This window comes from Catharus ustulatus, chromosome W (genome assembly GCF_009819885.2).
Source record: "Catharus ustulatus isolate bCatUst1 chromosome W, bCatUst1.pri.v2, whole genome shotgun sequence".
NCBI classification, from domain to species: domain Eukaryota; kingdom Metazoa; phylum Chordata; class Aves; order Passeriformes; family Turdidae; genus Catharus; species Catharus ustulatus.
The window spans coordinates 5,491,123-5,513,353 of NC_046261.2; the positions used below are offsets into that span (position 1 = coordinate 5,491,123).

Here is a 22,231-nt window from a genome sequence, read left to right on the forward strand (position 1 = left end):
TTCTTTCATTTCTCAATATCCAGTTTCATTTATCAGCAAACCTACAGTTTGTGTGTAAAGGCAAATGTCTTTTCCCATTCATCAATCAGTGCTATCAATCCCATTGTTTCTTCTATCTCAGTGCTAGTCTTATCTACCAGCAGACCCACAGTTTGTTTGTAAAGACAAATCCAACATTCCTCTCACTCCCTTCTATTTCCTCTCTCAGATCTTGTTTCTCTCTACTGTGCTTTTCCCTAACCAAATTCTCCAATAACTCTTTCCTTGCACTCTGCCAAAACAAGTAGAGTATTAAGATGATTATTCTCAGTCATAAGTTTATCAACTTGGATTCTCAGTTTTCTCCTGTCTCCTTCTCAGAAGCCAATGATGACTTTAATACCACATTTTCTGTCAGTCTTTTTTGTTTTTGTGAGCCTCCTTAAATGTTTCCAGCTGCCATCCCTCAGTTATCTTACTGAGTACAGGGAGAGTTGTTTCCCAACTCACAATGAACAACATTAGCCTGTGTAGTCATGGGATTGATAGGTCTCTCAGGACACTGCTGTGGAGTTCTAATTCCATATCAACCTGTTTAGCCTGCTTGTGACAAGGGAGTCAAATTTTCCTGTTTCCCAGGCACCATACTCCCTTCTCAAGAACAGCAATAGATAACTTATTCATCACTTCCCGAGAAATTCCCTTCTGCAAACAACACATTTTGTCGGGCACTGGGACCCTGCTGCTCCCTTTTGAGCGGTCTGCTTTCCTGTTTCGATTCCAATCTCCTGATTGCTGTTATCTGTTTACTAACCGTTCTGGTAAAATGCATCCTTCTGCCATAGCTAATTAGCTCGGGAGCTCTCTCTCCCCATGTTAATGGTCTTTCCTGGATCCTTTAACTAGCTCCTCTTCTTCCCTGCAGGGTTAGCCCTTGCCTCAAGCCATCATGCAATTCTGCTGCATAATGTTTTAATGCAAATGTGTTGAAAGTTAGGATTTTTTCCTTTTATTTTTTTAATTTTTCTCAGGGAAATTTGTCGCATTTGTTGCATAAGAGATGATAACGACTGGTACTTAAGTGTGGGAATCCAGGACATCCCTCTGGGTGTCCTGGGTGGCTTGAGACCCTGGCAGGGGGCTCAGGAGCCTTGGCACAGTGCCCAAAACCCCTGTGCCTTGGATTTCTCTCCCTGGGAAAAACTACCACCCTTACATGAAGAATTACAAGTCACAAAAAATAAGTAGAGTGTAAGTTAGATTATTATAAGGTGAAAAAGTAGGTTTTTAAGATTGTTTATAATAAGGGTCTGGGGTCAAGATGGAGGAATTTGGGTGTGTTCTGTCCTTCCTCCTTCTTCCTAGCATCCATCTTTTAGATGATGTTGGCATTTCTGGATTGGTTTAGAATAGAACCAGACTGTACAATATAAGTGATAGGTATTGGAAGATAATTGTAAATAATGTTTGCGTAGTTTTTAGTATAAAAGATAGTGCCCACCCCAGGGGCGGGCAGTGCGCCTGGGCTGACTAGCTGGAAGGACTGTGGCTAGTCAGGGAAAGAACTTTTTGATTAGATAAAATAAACCATCTCTGGAAACACCAGAAGACGCCTCCTGACTCTTTCTCCGGTGCTCGGGCTGGAACACAGAGACTCTAAAAAATACACAAGTGGTCGGCTCAGGTCCCAAAGACACCTCTGGCCACACTTAAGAGACAAAAGAAGTGGCCAAGGAGGAGAAAGGGTGCAGCTGGCTACTCTCTTAGCCGGGTTTTTTTTCCTTGGGAAGGGCAGAGATACCTTGAGATTTCGGCTGGAGGGTGAGGGTCTGGGCTCAGCTCTGAGCTCGTTCTCTCGCTTTCGGATCGGAGGCGAACAGTCGAGCTGCTGCTACGGCAGGGACAATTCGCTGCCACTGCTGAGTCCAGCCCGTACTGCTTCTTCCTTACCCTAAGTGAGCCTTAGGGCTCGTAAGGGCAGCCATTGAACTGGGACCTTATTAACACCCGATCTGCCTGGAAAGGACCTTCACCATCTACTCGGGTACCTCAGGGGAAAACCCGGGACCTCGATCCCCTCCTCCTTCCTTGAGAGTCTTCAGGCTGCGTGCAGCTGCCGCTGCCCAGCCCCGCTACTTTCTGCTGCTGCCTCGGGCTTTTTCACTACACTATAACCTAACACCCCATGCCTGCTGAGACACCGTGCGGCTCCTGCTATGGCTCCAGAGTTTCTGCTGCATTTTTTTTTCTACCCTGGTTGTGCCCGCCTCTGTTGTTACAGCTGCTGCTCTGAGGTTCCTGCTATGGCTCATTTCCCCATCTGGAGGAGCACTGAGTTTTAAAGGAAGGCCCTTTTCTATCTCTTCCACCAGCTTGCCCACCATTACTGTGTGGAGAGAGACGGTTGAGCTCATGCGACAGCACCCCCTGCAGCTATAGGGGAAACATCACACCTGCCCTGCCTGGCCAGGAGCCAACACCGCCCTGCCAGCTGTGACCATAACTACACCAAAGGGGAAAGTGCTTGACAGCCGAGAGAAGGCTGCTATTGGGTTTCTGTTTTTGTTTGTTGTTGCTACCATTTTGGTTCTTTGTTTGCCTTGTTTTTTATATCTATATTCTAGTAAAGAACTGCTATTTCATTTTCCCATATCTTTGCCTGAAAGCCCTGTAATTTCAAAATTATAATAATTTGGAGGGAAGGGGGTCACATTTTCTATTCCAAGGGAGGTTCCCACCTTCCTTGGCAGACACCTGTCTTTCGAATCAAGACAGATTGGCAAACCTCTAATCATGGGAGCCATCATATTTGGACAGGCAATCAGCAACATAGGTAAGGGCTGTCCCAGAACCAACCACCTATTATTCATCAGCTGCAAACCTACTGCCTTCTGTACACTCTCCATCACATGATCTCTAGTTGAGGTCTCAATCCTAAGGGGATCACCCCTCTCCAATGGACCCAAATCTCTTGTCCAGTAGGTGGACCTCTGCGTTAAAGACCATGATTCTCTCTGGTCATCAACTGATAAAAACATTATTGGGCCCCAGAATCTCTGGGCCTCTGCCTCAGGCAACATGATTTGATCACCACCTGTTAGAGACACTCTCCAAACATATTCAGTTTCCGATTCCCATAAAAGTCTGCTATACTTCTTCTGGAACTTTACTGTCTCATCCACCATATATAGCATCCTTTTAGAATCAGTTTGCAGACCCTGACCATCATCAAAGGTTTCAGCTTTAATTAGGGATTGTAATGTTACTTCATCAGATGATGATGGTAATGTGAATGGTGTGTCTCACTTTTTGTGAGACCCATGTATTATCTTCCAAATCCTTCATTGGATACAAAGTCAGAATTGTGCGACCATATTCCTGCAAATGGTCCAGATTCTAAAACCTGCAATTTATCCTCTAAGATTTTTTTCTCTCTCATACTTATCCCAAAGCTTTGCCTGAAGCCTCCTAATATGGTCTCACTTGGCAGCAAGGAATGCCTCCACCTGCAGCTTACTCTCCTTTTCACGATCACACTGAGCTGGAAGCAGCCCTCTGCCTGAAGCCTCTCATCACATTCACTGGCAAATGCCTCTTCCTGCAGCCTGCTCTCCCTTTCATGATTGTGATCATCAACAAGCAGCCCCTTCATTTGCTTGTTGGCATACCTCTCCTTTTGGGCAGTGGTTAAAGCAGCTCTCAAAACTGCACACAACATTGCTTTGCCTTTCCCCTTCCATACCTTTTGTTCACTTAACACTACATTTATCTGTTTAACCATAGCCTCGGGGTTATACCAATTTCCATTTACCCAGTCCATGCCTGGGGGAGTCAGGCAGATCTTTCAACATTTCCAAAATCAAGGACCAAACACTGACATTTCCTGAACAGTTTTAGCCTGCACCTGCTCACATCCCTCCTGGCTATTAACAGCCAATGGATTACTTCCCAACACTCCCTGCCTGGAACTCATGGGTAGAGTGGTGATACCCCAAAGGGACCCCTTTGACCATGGTATCCTGTCAGTGACACCAAAAATGTGATGACCCTCCCTTAAGGGGAAGGAAGCACCTAAGATTCACAGATGCTCTTTGGTCGAAAAGAACATCAAAAGTCAGAGGGTCTACAAGCAATCAGAAAGTTTTATTAGGTATCTTAGTCCCTGACCTACTGTCAGATGTGGGATGCTGTTCTCTGACCTGAAGTGCCTTTGACAAAAGTACATGTCCCTCTGAGGAAATTTTGTATGTTAACTTCTGAAAACTTTGGCACAGCATTCCCTCTGAGGGAATTCTGTGGAGGAGGTTGTATAGTTCCTTCTGCAGGAGCTTTTGGAAACTTTGCTATTAATTCCCTCTGTGGGAATTTTTGGAGACAATTACTATCCTGAGTGGTCACTGTAAAGAAAATATCTTTGCTGTCCTTCCTTGGAAAATTTCATAGTTGGCCTTCTACCCCTGGGGTAGAGTTGGCAGGAGAAAATTGGAATAATGAGCCATTGGTTACTCAAAAGTCTGAAAATTAATACTATCTTTACAAGATTCAGTGAAAGAATTGTACTATCAGTTAAATGAGGAAAAGGAAAAAAATATGCAGGCAGAGGTGATGCTGCTGAACTTGCAAAAAAGCTGCAAACAAAGATGTTGCTTGCTGCCCAGTGCAGTTGTGTTAGTAAGCTTCAAATGGAGCTTTGTAATGCACATGAAAGAGATGAAAGAGAACTTTACAGGAAAAATGTTGCAGTTGCTGAGACAGACACTACTGGTACCATCACCAGTCCTTTATTAAAAACTTCTCATGCCTTCTCTCAGTGGACTTCTCTCAGGAAACTCCACACACTACTGACTCCTTTCCTTACAGGCAGCTCCACACAACACTGGTTCCTTCTCTCTGCAAGTTTCCTTCTTCCTTCTGCATGACCAGCTAACCCCAAGCTGTCCCTTACCTGGCTGCCTAACCCTGTCTGTCCCTCACACAGCATCTTCTTACCTTGTTTGTCCCTTGCACAACTGCATGTCCCTTCCTCCTCACAGCACAGCCAGCAGACTCCATCCTGAACTGCAGCAGACTCCAACTCTAACTTTCTCTTGACCTGCTAACCCACTCTTCTATAACATCCACCCTCATTGGACAAGCAAGGCTGTCTCCACTTCTCAGCAATCAGTATAGCTGTAATTCATTGAGAAAAATTGCCTTCTGCACTATCCTTATAAACTATCTTCCCATAGAAAAATTGCAGGATGTAGAACCTGTAGCATTCTCAGTAACAGTCTCAGTAACATTCTCAGACATATGGTCTTGTAATTCAGACCTTTTGTTGTGTTTGGTAGAGAATTTGGGAGACAGTGAGCAAATCTGTTGTTTTGATAAAGAGCAAGATGTGGTGTTTGCATTGGCATCGATGATAAGGAAGTAGCATTACGACCCTTAATTACAATTGAAACCAGAAATTATTGTCAAGGTCAGCAAATTGCTACTAAAATGGTGCCATGTATGATATTAAAGTCTGGCCATAAATCAGGTGAGATTGAAATCCAGTCAATATTAATGCAGTGGCATGCCAAGAAACTGGGTGGACTGCAAAGAGTTAAAATTACTGGAGTGAACAGAGCAAATGGTATCTTCAAAACTGACAACGTTCATCCATGGCTCCTGGATGAGAAGAGGAAATCTGTTAACATTAAAAAAACCCCAGAGACTCCATTCCCTAATTCTAGTATATCACAATACTGGGTTTTTACTACAATGCAAAATAAAATTTCTGAAGTTATAGCTAATTTTGCTTTACTAACAGCTGCAGTATTAAATATTACAAACCTATCAGTCAAAATACTAACAGCTGCAGTTGGCAGTGATGAAATGGTTTTACGCTACTCTTCTAATTCTCTTATCTGGCCAGTTTCCTATAGGCAACCGAATAACAATACTTTGCCTTTAACTGCTGCTGTGCTTGCCAGAGGAGACCCCCCTGAAAAAAATTGGGGAACTTTGTGCTGTTTTCTTTTTCCAAGAATGCCAGCACATCCCCTCCCACCTCACATACACCCCCTTCCCCCAAAAAATCAAAGGAAAGAGTTTATAGTGGAGGAGCTACCAGCAAATTTACATGAGAAAACTCATTACCAGCCAAGATGTGATAATCACTTTTCTCTTAAGCTCTTTTAACTTTTGGCTACTTTTGTTCTATATGCAGGAACTGAATCAACACTCAATGGATTGTTCCTTTTTATTTTTAATAATGATTGATCTATAGTAGTCTGAAACTTCATTTTCCTTTTTATAGGAATCTGCTAATAGATGAAATTGAGTTGCATGAAACTGATGGAACTTTTAACTGCCCGCATAATTACTTTTAATATCGATTTGTTGATTCTTGTGATTTGTTTTTGTTTTTATCAAGAGCAATTCATTGGGAGACCAAATATGTTATCAATCATTAGACATTCCAAAGTAAATCAGACTCGTATACTCACATGAACATATCTAATGTACTATTGAGTTTCCTACAATGTGTCCTAAGAAAGTATTTTAACTTTAGCTCACTTTTTATTTATGCTAATAGGTAGGGTAATTCTAGTACATTCTGCACCATGCGCACCTCTCGGTTGAAGTTGCAATTTACTGTAAAGCAATTGTAAAGTAATGTGATGAGGGAAATTTGCCCACTGAAATAATAATAAAAAAAAAAAGATAAAATCAACATGGGATAATAAAACTACAGTAATTTCATGATTACAAACCCCACTGTTTTGACTAAAATTTTGCTCCCACACCGGAAATGCGGCTTACACTCAGGAACGGCTAATATGTGAATAATTTTCTGACATTTCCAACCCCGGAAGTGCAAACGGAGGTGCCGAGTCAAGCAACCTGCCAGTAAAACCCGGGACTGTGTGATTGTTACAAATTGGTTACTCTGTTGCGCTGCGGGTGGAGCCGGGTTCTGTGCAGGCAGCGCGGGGAGGGGGGGAAGGTGGGGGACTCCCTCCTTCAGGCAACGCAGCCTGGGGGAGAGGCGGGGGAGCTCCCTCCTGCTGGCCCCGCGGCTCGGGGGGAGGCAGGGGGCTCCCTCCTGCTGGCTCCGCGGCTCAAGGGGAGTCAGGGGGCTCCCTCCTGCTGACCCCGCAGCTCAGGGGGAGGCGGAGGGCTCCCGTCCCCGCCTGCCGCCACCATGGGTGCCAGCGGGCTACATCCCCGCCACCCACCACTGCCACGGGTGCCGGTGTGCTCCGTGCCCCCCTGCCACCACGACGCAGTGCCAGACCGGGGCAGGTGAGCCCAGCGGCAGCGGTGGCCAGCCCCGAGTGGCCCCGCCAAGTGGCGGCGCCGAGCTGGGCCACCTGGCCCCGTTGGCAGCCCCGAACCCTCATGACCCAAGGCGAGCCAGCAAACCCCGCCATCCCGCGATTCTGTTACTATCCAGGAACTTTGTTGCACGCGGGTCCTCGCTGCGAATGACAGAGTGGCTTATAATTGGGTGTGGCTTGTGTATGGACAAAGAATGAAATGTTTGCCAACACCCGGAGATGCGACTTATAGTCAGTGCAACTTGTAATCGTGAAATTACTGTAATTTGAAGGGGAAATAATTTTACTTATAACCCCATGTTGGGGATTGGGGGAGTTTTTTACTCTTTCCCTCAGTGGAGAGAATTTTTCCCATTAGCATGTCAAAGTAACCTGGTCGAGCAACTCCCTGGTTTCTAATTGCTCAAGACAAAAGAGAGGGTAGAGATGAATAGCTCTAAGTTGCTTTATCCTTGCGATGAACCACTCGCGCTGGCCAGCCCGAACGTGGAGGAGAAAACTTCTTTCTTTCTCTGTGGTGCGACCAGGCCCTGCACTCTGACACTGCTACAGCTTCCTGCTTCTGAGAAAAGCACTGAGAACTGGAACGCAAACAGTGAGCAGAAGTTTCTTTTCCTTCACCCGTCTCCCACCTGAGACGACCCTGTCGCTACCGCCTGCCTGCTCCCGCAGTTCCTGCGACTGAGAAAAAAAACCACTCCTCCCCCGCTCCACTGGGACCGTGTGGCCTGACCGGACAAAAGGACTAAAACTGAGTTTCATTCTGTTTTGTCACTGATCTGTTCATAGCTGTTGTTGTTCTTGTTTGTCTTATAGATATATCAGTAAAGAACTGTTATTCCTAAAACCCATACCTTTTACCTGAGAGTTCCTTAATTTCCAAATTATAGTAAACTGGGAAAGAGGGAATTTTTCACTATCCATTTTGAGAAAAAACTCTTGCCTTTTTCTTTTCTGGCAATACTGTCCCCTAAATCAAGACACCCCACCAACAGTAAAGGCACAGTTTTTGTTTTGTGTCAATATTAAATCACAATGGAGCTGTACTCTATCCCCTAGAGAATATAGACATGATGTAAAGATGTGTTTGTATGACAACCTCTTATATGAGAACCTTTTTGTATTTTGTATGAGAAATTTGTATGTAAAAGTTGCATATTGGGCCCACATCCAAATGGCACAGTATTGTGAAATGCCTCACATCTACTACTCATTAAGACAACAAAACACCATATGTGTGCTAAAAGTTAATTTTTCATGGTGTGTAGAATTACCCAGTGGGACAAGAACATTACCTATAAATTCCTCGAAGTATATGTGAATGTCGTCAAGAGACAACCCCATTTTATATGAACATACCTCTTCAACAAATCCATCCACACTTGATCTGGAGATCCCCTTGACTCTTGGCTGATTGAAAAACTAAATTTCTTAATACATGATGTGTATTTGTTGGGGATACCCCTATATGCGATTCAAAAATCAAAACCTGCTGTGTCATTCTATGGTTATTTTCAAGCCTCAAATTTACTTTATAAACACCTGGATTTGCAAGGCAAGTGGCTATACTGCACCACTTAGATTAGCTTAAGGATGTTCTGATAGAAAGTTTTACTCACGGCTGAGCCTAACTTAGCATGCTAGTCTAAGGTGTGGGATAGAGTTCCCATCCATTTTCCCAAATCATGTCTTTCATTATTCATCAGCAGGAAGGACACAACTGGAACTAAGTTCTCCTATCACACAACACCAATGGAGTTTGGAAAATATTATGTGGCAGGAACATGCCCTCAGTAATTGGACTAAGTATGTGTTCAGAGAGCTTAACTTGCAAGTCCAACAAGTGTTGAAAATAGGTTTACAAATCACTTAGCCTTAGATATGCTATTATTAAAGGAACAAGGGATATGTGGAATGTTAAATCTTATTGAAATGGAATGTTGTATTACCATTTACAATGCAACATCACCAATTAAAAGGGTCTGAGATAAAATTTAAAAAATGGTTTATCAAACATCAGAACTCCAGCCCAAAAACTGGCTTCAAGGAGTTAACCCCACTACCTGGCTGAAGTCTATATTCTAATCCTTGGGACTCACGGGGTGGGGTCAGTAGCTAATGAATATTGGGTTGCTGATTGCAATTGGATTTGTATTTTTAATGACTGGAATACCTATTGTATGCTGTATGATTGTTGCTATAAAAGGTTAGGATGCGGCGAAAAGATAGCAACAATACTTCCTTCTGAGGCAGAAGAAAGCAAAAGCCCTTTATTAAAGAAACAACCACACTTTTATAGACTAGATCGTGGAACTGAGAATAGACTTGATTTCATTGGTGCAAGGAAGGTAACACCCCTTGTCATGTCTCTCATGCACTCTCCTGTGCCAACAACAGGTACTAATCATTGTTATTACAGTAATTTCACGATTATAAGCCGCACCTGATTATAAACCGCACTTCCGGGTGTCGGCAACTGTCTTGGGTTGCAATACAGAGTGTGATAAAAGGTATCACCATCTGTTGAGGGTGGGGGCAGTGATCCTTATCTCCATGGGAGATATTCTGCTAATGGGCCATCCATTGAAACCAGGTGGGGCAGTGTTCTTTATCTTTTCACAATTCATCCTTCCTGAAGGGAGGTATCTTCTGCTAATGGCCCATTGAGTCCCACTGTGTGATTGATAAAATTACTTCATCCCATTGGAAGTTGCTCCAACCAGGGGGAAGAGCCCAACATTTCTTACCAAGATAAAAACAGAGGTTTTGGGACACTAAGGGAACCCCTCTCTCCACTGGACTCCAGAGGAAAGCTGGATTTCTCCACATCACCACTGGACCTCCGGAGGGAAACTGCACCTTCTACAGGAACACTACTCCAACTGAACCACATCTGTCACTGCAGGAGGATGCAGCCACCATTTAATCGGACTGCTACCAACACCCTGCCTGACGGGGCATCAGGTTGTACTCTGACTTTGTCAGGGTTTGGAGTTTGTTTCTTTGTAGTACTGTATTTCTATTTTAATTTCTCTAGTAAAGAACTGTTATTGCTAATTCCCATATCTTTGCCTGAAAGCCCCTTGATTTCAAAATTATAATAATTTGGAGGGAGGGGGTTTACATTCTCCATTTCAAAGAGAAGCTCCTGCCTTTCTCAACAGACACCTGTCCTCCAAACTAAAACAGCAACTTCTCGTTCTTTGTCCATATATAAGCCGCACCTGATTATAAGCCGCACTTCTGGGTTCGGACCAAAATTTTAGACAAAATGGTGCGGCTTATAATCGTGAAATTACTGTAATTCTTTCTCTCCTGTTTTCCTTTGAGCAGCCTGAGAAAATACAAGTTGCATCTTTCCTTGGCTTTCACCAGTATCCACATATGATTACTCATTGTTTCTGTTGTTTCTGTATTTTCTCCTATTATCCACTATCTCCATCACCCCTGTGGACAACCAGTGAACTGAGGAAAGGTCCCTGAGACAGTGTGTGAGCCATGGGGTGGTACGAGGACATAAAGAATGCAGTTGCATATCTCAAAACACTGTCCCCATGAGGTTAAACCACCACAATGGAACTTGAGATAAGTACAGACAGCACAGCAGGAAGGAGCTAATTTCAGACCTAATGCAGGTGAAGGTTTGGTTAGCATCCATACAAGTATCCCCACCATGGAAAACTGTTGGAAAGGAAGCAGATGCTTACACACATGCCAACCCAAGTTGTGGGAACAACATCTATGCTCTGTGGATACCTGGGACTTGGACTGTTTAAAAGTGGTACCTGCAGAAGAACACTTCAGGACTCCCACCACCAAGAAGACCAGAAGAATGGCCAACAAGATGCCACAGGAGTATATTTTGCTTGATCTCTCTTTCTCTCTCTTTTTCTCTTCCTCCACTCCCTCTATTCCTATTTCTCTCTCTCTCCCTTACACTTACTCTTAAACAAAATCTGTAATATTGACTTTGGCATATGGTCTCTTTTTCACTTTAATTCAGGCAGAGGTATCTCTTAATAATTGGATCCTACCGTTATTTTGGTGTCAGAAGTGGGATCATAGCATCCTTGAAGGACTCACGCTAACAGTTTATGGAATAATACTCTTTATTTATATAATAGAAAACTGTGACGGGTTAAGGTTCGAGGATTGTTGGTGATAGTATCTGGCTGCAAAAACACATTCAAAGCAATATATGGGTAATCTCTAATCCCTAACAAAAGTTGGCTTGAGTTACTCTATGGCACACACAGAGTATGAGTCTTACCCTAAAGGCATCCATATAGGGGAGAAAACAGGTTCAGCCCATCATCAACTGATCCCAGCAGTTGCAATGGAGTCTTTCCTACTTCTCCTAATTCTTAATTTTATACTATTTATTTACATTTAGATGGAGCTTGAGTGATTCTAGTCATATATACCTTTGTCACTGATTTATGTACAATTCTAAGGTATAGTCAATGAAATAAATGCTCTGTGAGGGGTGGCCATACCTTGGAGGTGAGTAATTTTGGAATGGAGGTGTGTCAGTTATTACATCTGTGAGCTTGCCATGGCTACTGGTTCAACAGGAAGACATCTTCTTTCTTCTCCCTTAATTGACAGCTGTTATGTAGCTTATCAGATACAAGATATCACTGAGTTCCCTCCCTTGCAAGGATTTTGAATAACATTAGGGTCTGGCGATGCCCCCTTCCCAGCTACTGTAAAAAATTAACTTTATCCTGGCTGGAACTAGAACATGCACATACAGGTCTCATGAGAACTGTCACTTAGTCCTTGTAAGCACATACACATATGGGATAGTGAGATTATGCAGACAAATAGTTAAGAAAACATTTAACAAGAAAATATAAAAACAAAATGATAGGACAGAATGTGGTGATCAGGCATAGGCAAGCCTTTTCTCTGACTTTTAGCCCTTTATTCACACATGAATGCATATAATACTAGAAAAGTGGATAAAATTGTGTCTGTTGAAGGCAAACCTTGAACAAACCATGACTGTTGCAGCTAAGAACTGGGTTTGTTGTCAGAATCATTGCATTGTATAAACTTGTTCAGTGTCTGTTATCATGAGTGTGGTTGGGTCCCATGATCTGTATATAAATTGGGGACAGAAAATAATGGGACTAGATACCCAGGGAAAACCATCCTTAGTTAAAGGAAAGCAACTTCTTTTTTGCCTCATCTTCCTTCTCATTGGGTCTAATTGTAAAGTACAGAGGTAGAGAGCCCAGGTTTCACTTCCTCTGAGCATTGACAACCTGTTACCATTCCCTGCTGTATCTTCTGAAGGTAGAGCACAGCAGCGGTTTATTGCTATTTATGATTATTCTTTACTCAACTGGTGTCAGAATTTGAGAGTTTTGGAGCATGACAGCATTTCTTTGCTTTTGAAGCATAGTTCTTGAAGAAGGATCTAAAACTGCCAGTGGGGTTGAGTTAAATTAGCATTATTTCATTATGCATTTGAGCCTCCCATTTGATCCAGTGTTGATATATTTCCTGTAAAATCAAAATACACAATAGTTTCAAGCTGTATAAATGTGAAAAAATTCAAATCAACTCCCCTGTCTTGGTTTAGGGCAAATTTGGGAGGAAACCTCGAATGAGGTCCCTTTAGAAAGCAAATTTAAGTGGCATTTTTCTTTATTGCTTCTGGAGACATAAACTTCCTTCAAGAGAGGTGGGAAAAGCTGTTTATTTAACAAGTAAAGTACTCACAAACAGGGCAAAGTGAATAATATTTAACAATGGAACCTCTCGTTGTTCTGAAGATATGGCAAATTCTGAGAGAGTCCCTTTTTGTGGGGTGTAGCTTGACTCACTCAGTCTCTTATCAGTCCCTCCTGTGCTGGAAAATGCCATGTCCTGGGCCCCGGTGGGCCACAGGCGTGAGCTCCCGGTGTTCTTCTGGATTTTCAGTCCAAAACAAGGCTGATCAGTTTCAAGAAAAAGCGAAGTCACAGTATGGGAAACTTCTTTGCCTCAGCTAGCAAAAAACCTAACTAAAAACAAAGGAGAGTTCTGTCCTGCTGTCCGTACCACAGACAATAAAGTCCGTGAGAGAGAGTGAGAGCTGAAGCTCTTTTCTATATGTTTTTTAATACAGCTTCCTCAGACATTCCACCACTTCTTCTTCTCCCCCCCCCCCTTTACTCTCAGATCTAGTTTTAAAGGTGCAAAAGTTATTTCTGGGCTAAACAAATGAATGGGGATACAATTCGGCATCATAAAGTTACCCTAAGACATCCCCAAAATTCTCTTCTGCAACTACTTCCTCTCTTCCTCCAATTTAAGATTATGCTCCAGTTGCTTATGCATATGCTTGATCTTAGACATATGAATAGATTTACTGAATTCCAAAGGAGGTTCTGACTGAGGTCTCAGATTATAAATCCTTGTCCAGGGATGTATCCTTATATAAATCTATCTAAGGGGCGAGCCTGGCGGCATTGGGGTAGCACCGGTGCAGGGGGAAAACCGACGGCATCGGGGCAACAGCGGTGCGGGGCGTCGCAGCACGGGGCTCCCGGAGCGCCAGGGGGGCGCGGGACTGCTGGAGCACTGGGGGGGCGCGGGGAGGGCGGGAGTGGGCTATCGCAGAAACCACAAGCCACTGCCCCAAAAGCAGCGCCGCTGCGGCCCCGAGCCGCCCCGAACCACCGCCGCCCCGAGCCCCACCTTGCCAACCGGCGCCGAAGGTGGGCGAGAGTGCCGGGCCCCGCACACGGGGAGGAAACTTGGGGCTGCATTTAAAGGCTGCACCAATCTGTGAAAAATGTTTGTAAATTGAGCACCTGCCAGTAAACTCCACGATCGTGGGATTCCATTACTAATTCGTTACTTTGTTGCGTGCGGTACGGATCTTCGCAGCAAAAAAACGTGCGCCTTATAGTCCAGTGCACCTTATATAATGTTCAAAGTTGCGAAATTTGCCAACTCCCAGGGGGGTGCACCTTATAGTCCGGTGCACCTTATGGTCATGAAATTACTGTACTATGAATTCACTTTATTCATCCTTTACACAGTAGTATCTTTATCTTACAGTGCTTCCTCACATTTGTGCTGCCTTCTGTGAGCATCTCTTCCTTATATATTTCCTTCCTCCACCAGACACTGAAGGATGCCAGTGAAAATGCCTGCAGGGACTTCCACCGTGAGGCAGAGCTGCTGATTAACCTGAAACATGAGCACATCATCAAGTTCTATGGTGTCTGTGTCGAGGGTGATCCACTCATCATGGTCTTTGAGTATATGAAGAATGGAGATCTTAACAAATTCCTCAGGTAAATCCACCAATATGTGTCATGTTGGAAAGTGAGAAGTGGGCAGAGAAGGTAGGCATGACTGCAACTTAATGTCAAATTAGCTGTTCTCACTGAAAAATGCAGAGACCTAGAAGTGAAAATCTGTGTAACACTGCTGATTTATCTTATCTACTGTTATGTGGGCCTTATTGTTTCTTTATGTTATACATAATAACCGAATTAAGCCGAATTAAGAAGTAAAACAACAATTTTTATTTTTGCGACCGAAAATATGGTCCTGGGAAGCCACAAACGAAAAGAACAACACCGACCCCGGGAATCAGTGCCGGGTCAACAAGCCACGGTGATCTGGCCTCTATTGCACCAGATCTCTCCCGTGTTCACAAATGCCATCCTGGGGAGCCCAGTTTTTATACAATTTTTCTGGCCTGAGGTGAGAGTCCCCTTTGTTTCTGCTGCGGATTCTCATATTCAGATTAAATCCTTTTCTTGGTGCTACCCTGGACAAAAGTCCTTCCTGCGTGTCGATGAATCCTGATGAGGACTGTGTCTACTCCATATTGATGTGTAATTTTCCTTGGGAGGGTTGTTTTTTGCTTACGGGAATCGAAGCTTTGGAATGTAATTTTTCCTGGTGGAGATGATTGGATTTACAGGAACTGACATTGGTATGGGGGAACTCCCAGGAACCTCCTGACTGTCTGATATGTGGTACTTGACATGATCTTTATCGATGATCTTTTCCTCTTAGGTTGTCGAGTGGTTTCAGGTTCGTTGAGCTAGGTTTGTTGATATGCTAATTAAGGCCTTTGTCTATGGTTCCGGGTGCTGGTGGAAGTGGCTGAAAAGTTCTCTTATTTTATTTCTTTATTTTATACAACCTTCTTATATCATATAAACACGAATTATAACAACATATATCACAATCCCTCCCCTTCTATATAATCAAATTAATTAGTGTTCCCTTCTCAGTTTTCTTCAGATTCATCATGGTTATCCCATCCCTCCATTGACTTATCTCTATAATCTATGTAAGGGAGATTATTTTTCCCCGTTTGTTCTTCAAATTTTGCAAGTGCCTCTACTGTACTGGTATCCACTTCCCCTTCTCCCAATTTCAGTAATTTGGATGCCTTACCATCTACTCTCCCAGATGCAAGTTCTGGGTCCATTGGCATAGCAGCTATTTGCATGCCCTGCACGACTGAGTGTATTAATCTGATGAAAGAAGGTATCAAGCATGGTAGGAAGATGACTCCAGTTACTGAGCACAGGATAAAGAATACAATGTTTTTCCACCATGCTCCCGAGAATAACTGTTCCCACCAAGATGCCTGGAGAATGGCATTCCATTTTTGCACCGGGACATGTGCCACCCTTTTTATCACTGTAGCAAGATCCCTTATAGTTTCTCCATAATCATCAATCTCAACACAGCATTTTGATTCATTAAACTTGCCACAAACCCCTCCTTCCTCGGCTAACAAGTAGTCCAGGGTTATTCTATTTTGATACACAAAAGCTCACATTTGGAAATGCTGTTTTACTAACAATTCGAGAGCATCTGAAGTGTAATTGGACACAATTTGTACCACTGCCTGCAGGCTTATTAGCCTATTTAACAGGTATACCGGGGTCCGATAATCCCAATTCCCATCCCGTGCTCATGTTGCAGGACCATAATATTTAATTATTCTCTCAGCCGGGCATTCTTCCTCTCCACAAGTTTGGCTACCACCAACATCAGAGAGTATCTTTCTCAATCCTCTTTTTTCCCTTTTCAGTGTCTCATAGAGGGGTGCCCCCAACATCCCACTGTCAGATCTTGGCAAGGTAAAGAAAACAGGCTGAATTATCCCCAGAGTGCATGACCTCTTCCACCTTTGTGGTAATTCACCGTATGCTTTCCTTCCACACACCCAGTATATCCCATCTGGAACTTTCCAGGTGATTTCTGTGCTTTCTGGTTTGGTCTAATAAGTACTTAACTCTCCTAGTGATTGGTAAGGGTTAGCTCCAGAGCCTTTGTTCTAACAAAGTCCAGTTCTGTCACTCCATTCACAATTATTCCTTTTTTCTATACTTCAGTACCCAGCAGGGGTGTCTGGTTGCCAAGTTTTGCTTTTGTTGTTTGAGTTTACTGCTAGGGTGGAGATGCACGGGGTGTATCCCACCATCTCTGTATATTCCTTGCCCTCCCGACTGATACAAATGGTCCCAATTACTCTTTTATCTAAGACCCAACCCTCGGGTCTTCGGAGTGACTTTGAAATTCACGTTTTGTCCCACCTTAGGAGCTGCTCTGGAATTAAACTTTCACCTTTCCAGGGCCATTTTTCTGCTGACTTGAGTCCTCCACAAATACAGCAGTTGGACAATCCTAATTCAGTTGCAATTTCTTGCATCAAATCAATAAACAAATTTTTTTCCGATCTTGGTAGACCAAAATTGTCGTACTTTTTCTGTAGTAAATCATATTGCTCACTTAAGGTTTTCAACCTTTCCTGTTCTAGTCTCCTCTTTCTCATTTCTGACTCCTGTCTTTTCATTTCTAAGGCTATTTGTTCTATCTTGCTTTCAGGATCTATGCCTTTCTTGTTTGTGGAGAAACAAAAAGTGTTATTAAACTGGGCACAAACCTGTTTGCCATTTTCTTCAAGTAGGTCAATGATGATTGGTTTAGTGTCTGAGATCAATCCATTCTCAAACCTCAGATTTTTGCTCACCCAATATGTTTTCCATTCCATGACACACATATCTTATTGGGTATTGTCATAACACAACTCATTCACTTGAAAATAAGCTACAAATACCGACTTTTGTTTTCCCTCCACCCACACCGAGCGATTGCATTGTTCACATGTGGGAAGAGGTGTTTGATTGGCATTTCTCTTCTGGATATTGTGAACAAATATTTTTGACTGCCCTTTCCCATATCTTGCCTTGAGATCATAGCATATTATTTTCTTTCTCCATTTACACTTTACATACTGAGTACCATTAAAGGTACAGTACTCCTCCTTTCCTTTATGGGTGCAGTTGGCTAGGACAGAGTGAGTAGGGGTGCTAATTAGTGGGTATCCCCCACACTCATTGTCATGGCTTTGCAGAATTCCTTGGGTATGCGTTAATCGGTGGGAATATGACTAGGTTCAGGTTCACCAGGATTCCCCATAAGGGTATCTCTCTGCCTCTGCCTATGCCCACTAATTTACTGTCAGCGGAGAGGGAAACCATCTTCTTGGCAGCAGAGGTATTATTCAGGGGACCAACGCAAAGTCCGAGCTGCATATTGCCTCTTAAAGACATCCCACCTCGATAATTTTATCGTGTCCATCCAACAAGGTACCTTATTTGTTCTCCGGCACTCTACTCTTAAAATTTCAGTCTTGCAATTTAGTTTTTCACTAATCCTGTGTTGGTATAAGAGATACCACTCTACAGAATTTAATTCAATGATATTCAATTCAGTGGCAAGTACTAGAATTCGGTCAGTCAGAGAGAGCTCTTTTTCAAAACACTTAGTACAGAGCCCTCTAGGTTGGAGCCCCCGTACACAATGTGTAACCCAAACCCCACGACAGATCTGGCACCTGAAATGAACACAAGGAAAACACCTGCACTCGGAAACTATGCACCGTATCCGATCTAGGTTGCTCATTAGCTTGTTCGGCGCAATTTTATCTTGAGGTCTCCAGGGAAGGAAGCCACTTTCTACTTGGGTGTTTCTTCGGTTGTCTCTATCTTATTCACTCTGGAGGCATGCGTCCAGCCTTTCTCTGCTCCCCGGACTGCTGTGTCTGTGGTTAAAAGGACAAGAAAAGGACCTTCCCAGTGAGGAGAGAGAGAAACCTCTTTCCAGGTTTTAAGGAGGACCTGATTTTTCAGTTGTATTTTCTGTATGGCGAACCTCAAAGGAGCATTTTGTGTGACAATTCCCTGTTTTTGCAATTCCTGTAAATTTTTATTTATTGTTATCAGGTAGGGTTGTATTATTCCATCTTCTATTTTTGGATGTCCCAGTGGCATCCCATGGTCATATGGTATCCCATATAACATTTCAAAAGGAGATAGCCCTGTCACAGAGTGAGGCATCGTTCTTATATTTAATAATGCTAAGGGGAGACATTTTGGCCAGGACATTTTTGTTTCTATCATTAATTTTGATAGTTGAGCTTTTAAAGTCTGATTCATTGTCTCAACTTGTTCAGAACTCTGGGGATGCCATGGTGTATGATATTCCCACCAAATTCTTAGGGCTTCAGCCAGGTGTTTAATAACCTTTGAGGTGAAATGTGTTTCTTGGTCTGAGTTTATATAGTTGATTATACCATACCGGGAGATGATTTCTTCCAGAAGAAATTTAGATACTGTCTGTGCTGTAGCCCTCTGTCACGGTCCGTACAACCTGAGCGGGGCTAATGATGGTGCGTTCTACTGCAAGGTGCAAAGGACAACAAGAAGAGACTAAGGTTTTGTTCAGCAACAAGCAACAAAGCAATTTATTGAGGTCCAACAATTCAGTTTTTGGGGTAATGGTGAGGAGGAGAGGGAAAAAAGGATGATGGAGTAGGGAGAGAGAGAGAGAGAGAGAGAATGAGAATGAGAGAGAGAGAGAGTGAATTAGAGAAAGAAACAGAGAAAGAGACAGAGGAGAGACAAAGAGCGGCAGAGAGACAAAGAAACAGAGAAAAGAGAGACAAAGAGACAGAGAAAAAGAAGGGAGGAGAAGAGAGGAGGGGGAATAGCTACCAACAGATGGGACGTTCTCGGATCATCCGGCGATGTCTTCTGTCCGTGGGGAGAAGGAAGTCTCCAAAAGTCTCTCCTGAGGGTGATAACTTTATAGTCCATTTCAAGGCGAGGGGCCGCTGGCCAAAAGGTGGGAAAATTTATGGACCATTGTGAGACTGAGGCCTGTTGATTCAACTGCAGAGAGTACGGTTCAGCCTGCACCTGCTAGGGCACAGTGCACCGTAACGAATACAGCACACAACCAGACTCAGTCCATTAGAACATCCGCCTTGGCGTAGCTTCAGCGACTCCGGCCTGGAACGAGTGGTGGGGGTCTCAGGGTCTCAGTCTCTGATGATGATTGTGAGGCAGAATCAGGCAATCTTCAGGCCAACCCTTATACCACCTCGTGACTCACGACCATTGTCAGGTGCGCTTCTTCGTGGTCTTATTCCAACGTCTTCAGGACTCGTCCGAGTTGGTAGCACATCCCAAGGAAAACAAAGATAGGAAAATTGATAGGATAGAAGAGTAAGAGAGACAAGGGGAAAGAAAAAGAGGAAGGAAAACAAACAAATGATCAATCTTTTCAATTATTCAATTATTTTCATTCCATAGAAACAATTTCTGCTTACAGAGAAAAAATGGTCAATTTCAATGTGAAATACAATGCAACAATCAATTTTAACCAAAAATTCAAAATGCAATTCGATTAAGCAATTTGTAAACTGATAATCAAAAGTTAAGATAATCAAAAAATAACCCATTTCAACTATGATTCAAATTACAGGACGGTCAAAAGAAAGTGATCTTTTAATCAAGGACATGTTTTGTTTTATATTAAGATCAAACAGTACTCCTTACATCAATAACCTTAGGGATGTCAATGGTGACATATTTGTGTAAATTTAGTGTGGATGTCAAGTGTGTCAACCGTTTCATAAATTTCCAATTCATAATATAGAGAATTGCTGATAAAACAAAACCAATCAAGACCAGGATCAGGAGAACGATGATGGGATGACTCAGTTTGTTTAGGACCTCTGTGGCAGTAGGCGACCACCCAAAAAGTGTATCCCACCATCGGTATTCAGCAACTCTTTTTACCCTTTCCAGAACATGATGAATTTCTTTCACATTATGGAAAACAGTTATTAAAGTTTTTTGTCCATTTCTTTTAATTCTTTCTAAGATACCAATTAGGTCTTGGTGAAGCAGCAATTGCTTTACCAAAGAGAGATTCATTCCAATGGGAGTAGGCAATAAATCAGAGATCAGTGTATAATTGGACTGTAGAAGGTGATGAGAGATAACTGGAGTTACAAAAGAAAAGTCACATCCTCTAATTTTAGTAAAGTTACAAACACAAAAATTTGAATGATTTTTAGTGCTTATTACTAAATTTTCCACAGAGATACTATCGCAAGCAGTTCTCAAACATGCACAGCCATTGTATATATATACCAGTACTGTCTCAGGAGTCTCGTTTGGGTGAATTTCAAAATTGCAGATGTTCTGTTCAGTATCTAAACAAATATCTTGAGTTCTGATCGCATTACTTTCACAGATAAACCCCTGTTGTTCTCAAGTAATTCAAGTTTCCAGACTGACAGTTTACTACTTCCCACCAATTTGATGGACCCATTCCCTATGCTTGGAAGGATAGAGAACAGCTCCGTCATGATTCAGTCCCAATGCAATGATAGGGAATATTGAATGCACTGAAGCATTGCGTATTGTTAGCACAAAGGCTGTGGTCATGTTTGTGCTGGGATCGTAGGTAAAATTTACCAGATTCCACCAGGATTGGAATTCTTTGTCAAAGTCAGTGGTGCTATCCCAAATAATTTTACGAATTTCAGTAGGAAGAATGCCTTCCTCGCCTTCCCTTATGATGGAGGCAGCAACTGACTGTATCCATAATTGAGCCTGGATACAGCTGAGGGCAAGAGAAAAGTTACTTTGTGTAGCACGGAGTGCATTAACTATCAATTTGTGATCATTCACATCTACCTTTTCCCAATTTGGTAATATGTTTGACAACAACCACTGTTGGGTTCCCAAAGCCGTTAGGGAGGACTGCAGTGGTTGCCGCAATTTGGTTAAATCCTCGGTTGTGGTAGCCAATTTATTCATTAGTGTTTCCGAATCAATGCTATTCAAAATTCCCAGTCCTGTTCCCACAACACCGGTTATGTCTCTAGTAATTCGTTTTTTAGAGGGGTCCCGCTTTCACAACCAGGTGATCCATCCTTCAAAAGAGGTTTGTAAGAAAGAGGAACAAGCGGGCTGGACTTCTGAGACATTGTTTTTCATTAACAATTTGACTTGTTTAAGGGACCACGCTGGATTGAGCAAAATTTGTTGTCGCCCAGTTTTCCTAATTACGTATGGTCCAATTTCAGAAAATTTTGGAGTTAGCATAACCGACAGTTGGGTAGTAGGTGTTACAACATTGACATCAAGTTCTGCCCAGTATTTGGTATTATTTTTACCACACATGACTTTATGGGAGGATTGTACAGCAGTTAGGTTTAACCAACATTCCTGGTTTCGAATTTCACAATGTAGGGTACGGTCCTATGCCATAGCTGTACACAGATTCGCTGAGGAATCCATCAGTTAATTTACACCTTATCACGACATCATCACCTCGCATTGTCACGAAGGAAGGGAAAACATTGTGTTCATTCCGCACTAGGGACGTGCTAATGCCATGGTATGTAATTATTGCAGTAAGTGTAGGTTTAGTCATAGCATAAATTTTGAATGTAAAAATTAGACCCTTCAGACCGGACTTATCAGCTGGATCATTCTGCCAACTACAGGTTGCATAGGTAGAGTTAGTCAAAGTGAAATTATACCTGCAGTCAGCGGGTTCATCTCTACAAAGCTTGGTGATTTCAATGTTGTTGGTACTGGGGTCTAAAATGT

The 22,231-nt window shown here is 42.8% G+C and overlaps 1 protein-coding gene across 6 annotated transcripts in view; it reads left to right on the forward strand.

Annotated features, from left to right (window-relative positions):
- LOC117005044 (BDNF/NT-3 growth factors receptor-like) overlaps nt 1-22,231 on the forward strand; it is a 333,795-nt gene that overhangs the window by 223,791 nt on the left and 87,773 nt on the right. For all 6 annotated transcript variants that reach the window (XM_033076269.1, XM_033076272.1, XM_033076273.1 and 3 more), the window contains one exon: nt 14,409-14,581. In XM_033076269.1, the coding sequence (XP_032932160.1) occupies nt 14,409-14,581 (173 nt within the window). The remainder of the gene's footprint in view (nt 1-14,408; nt 14,582-22,231) is intronic.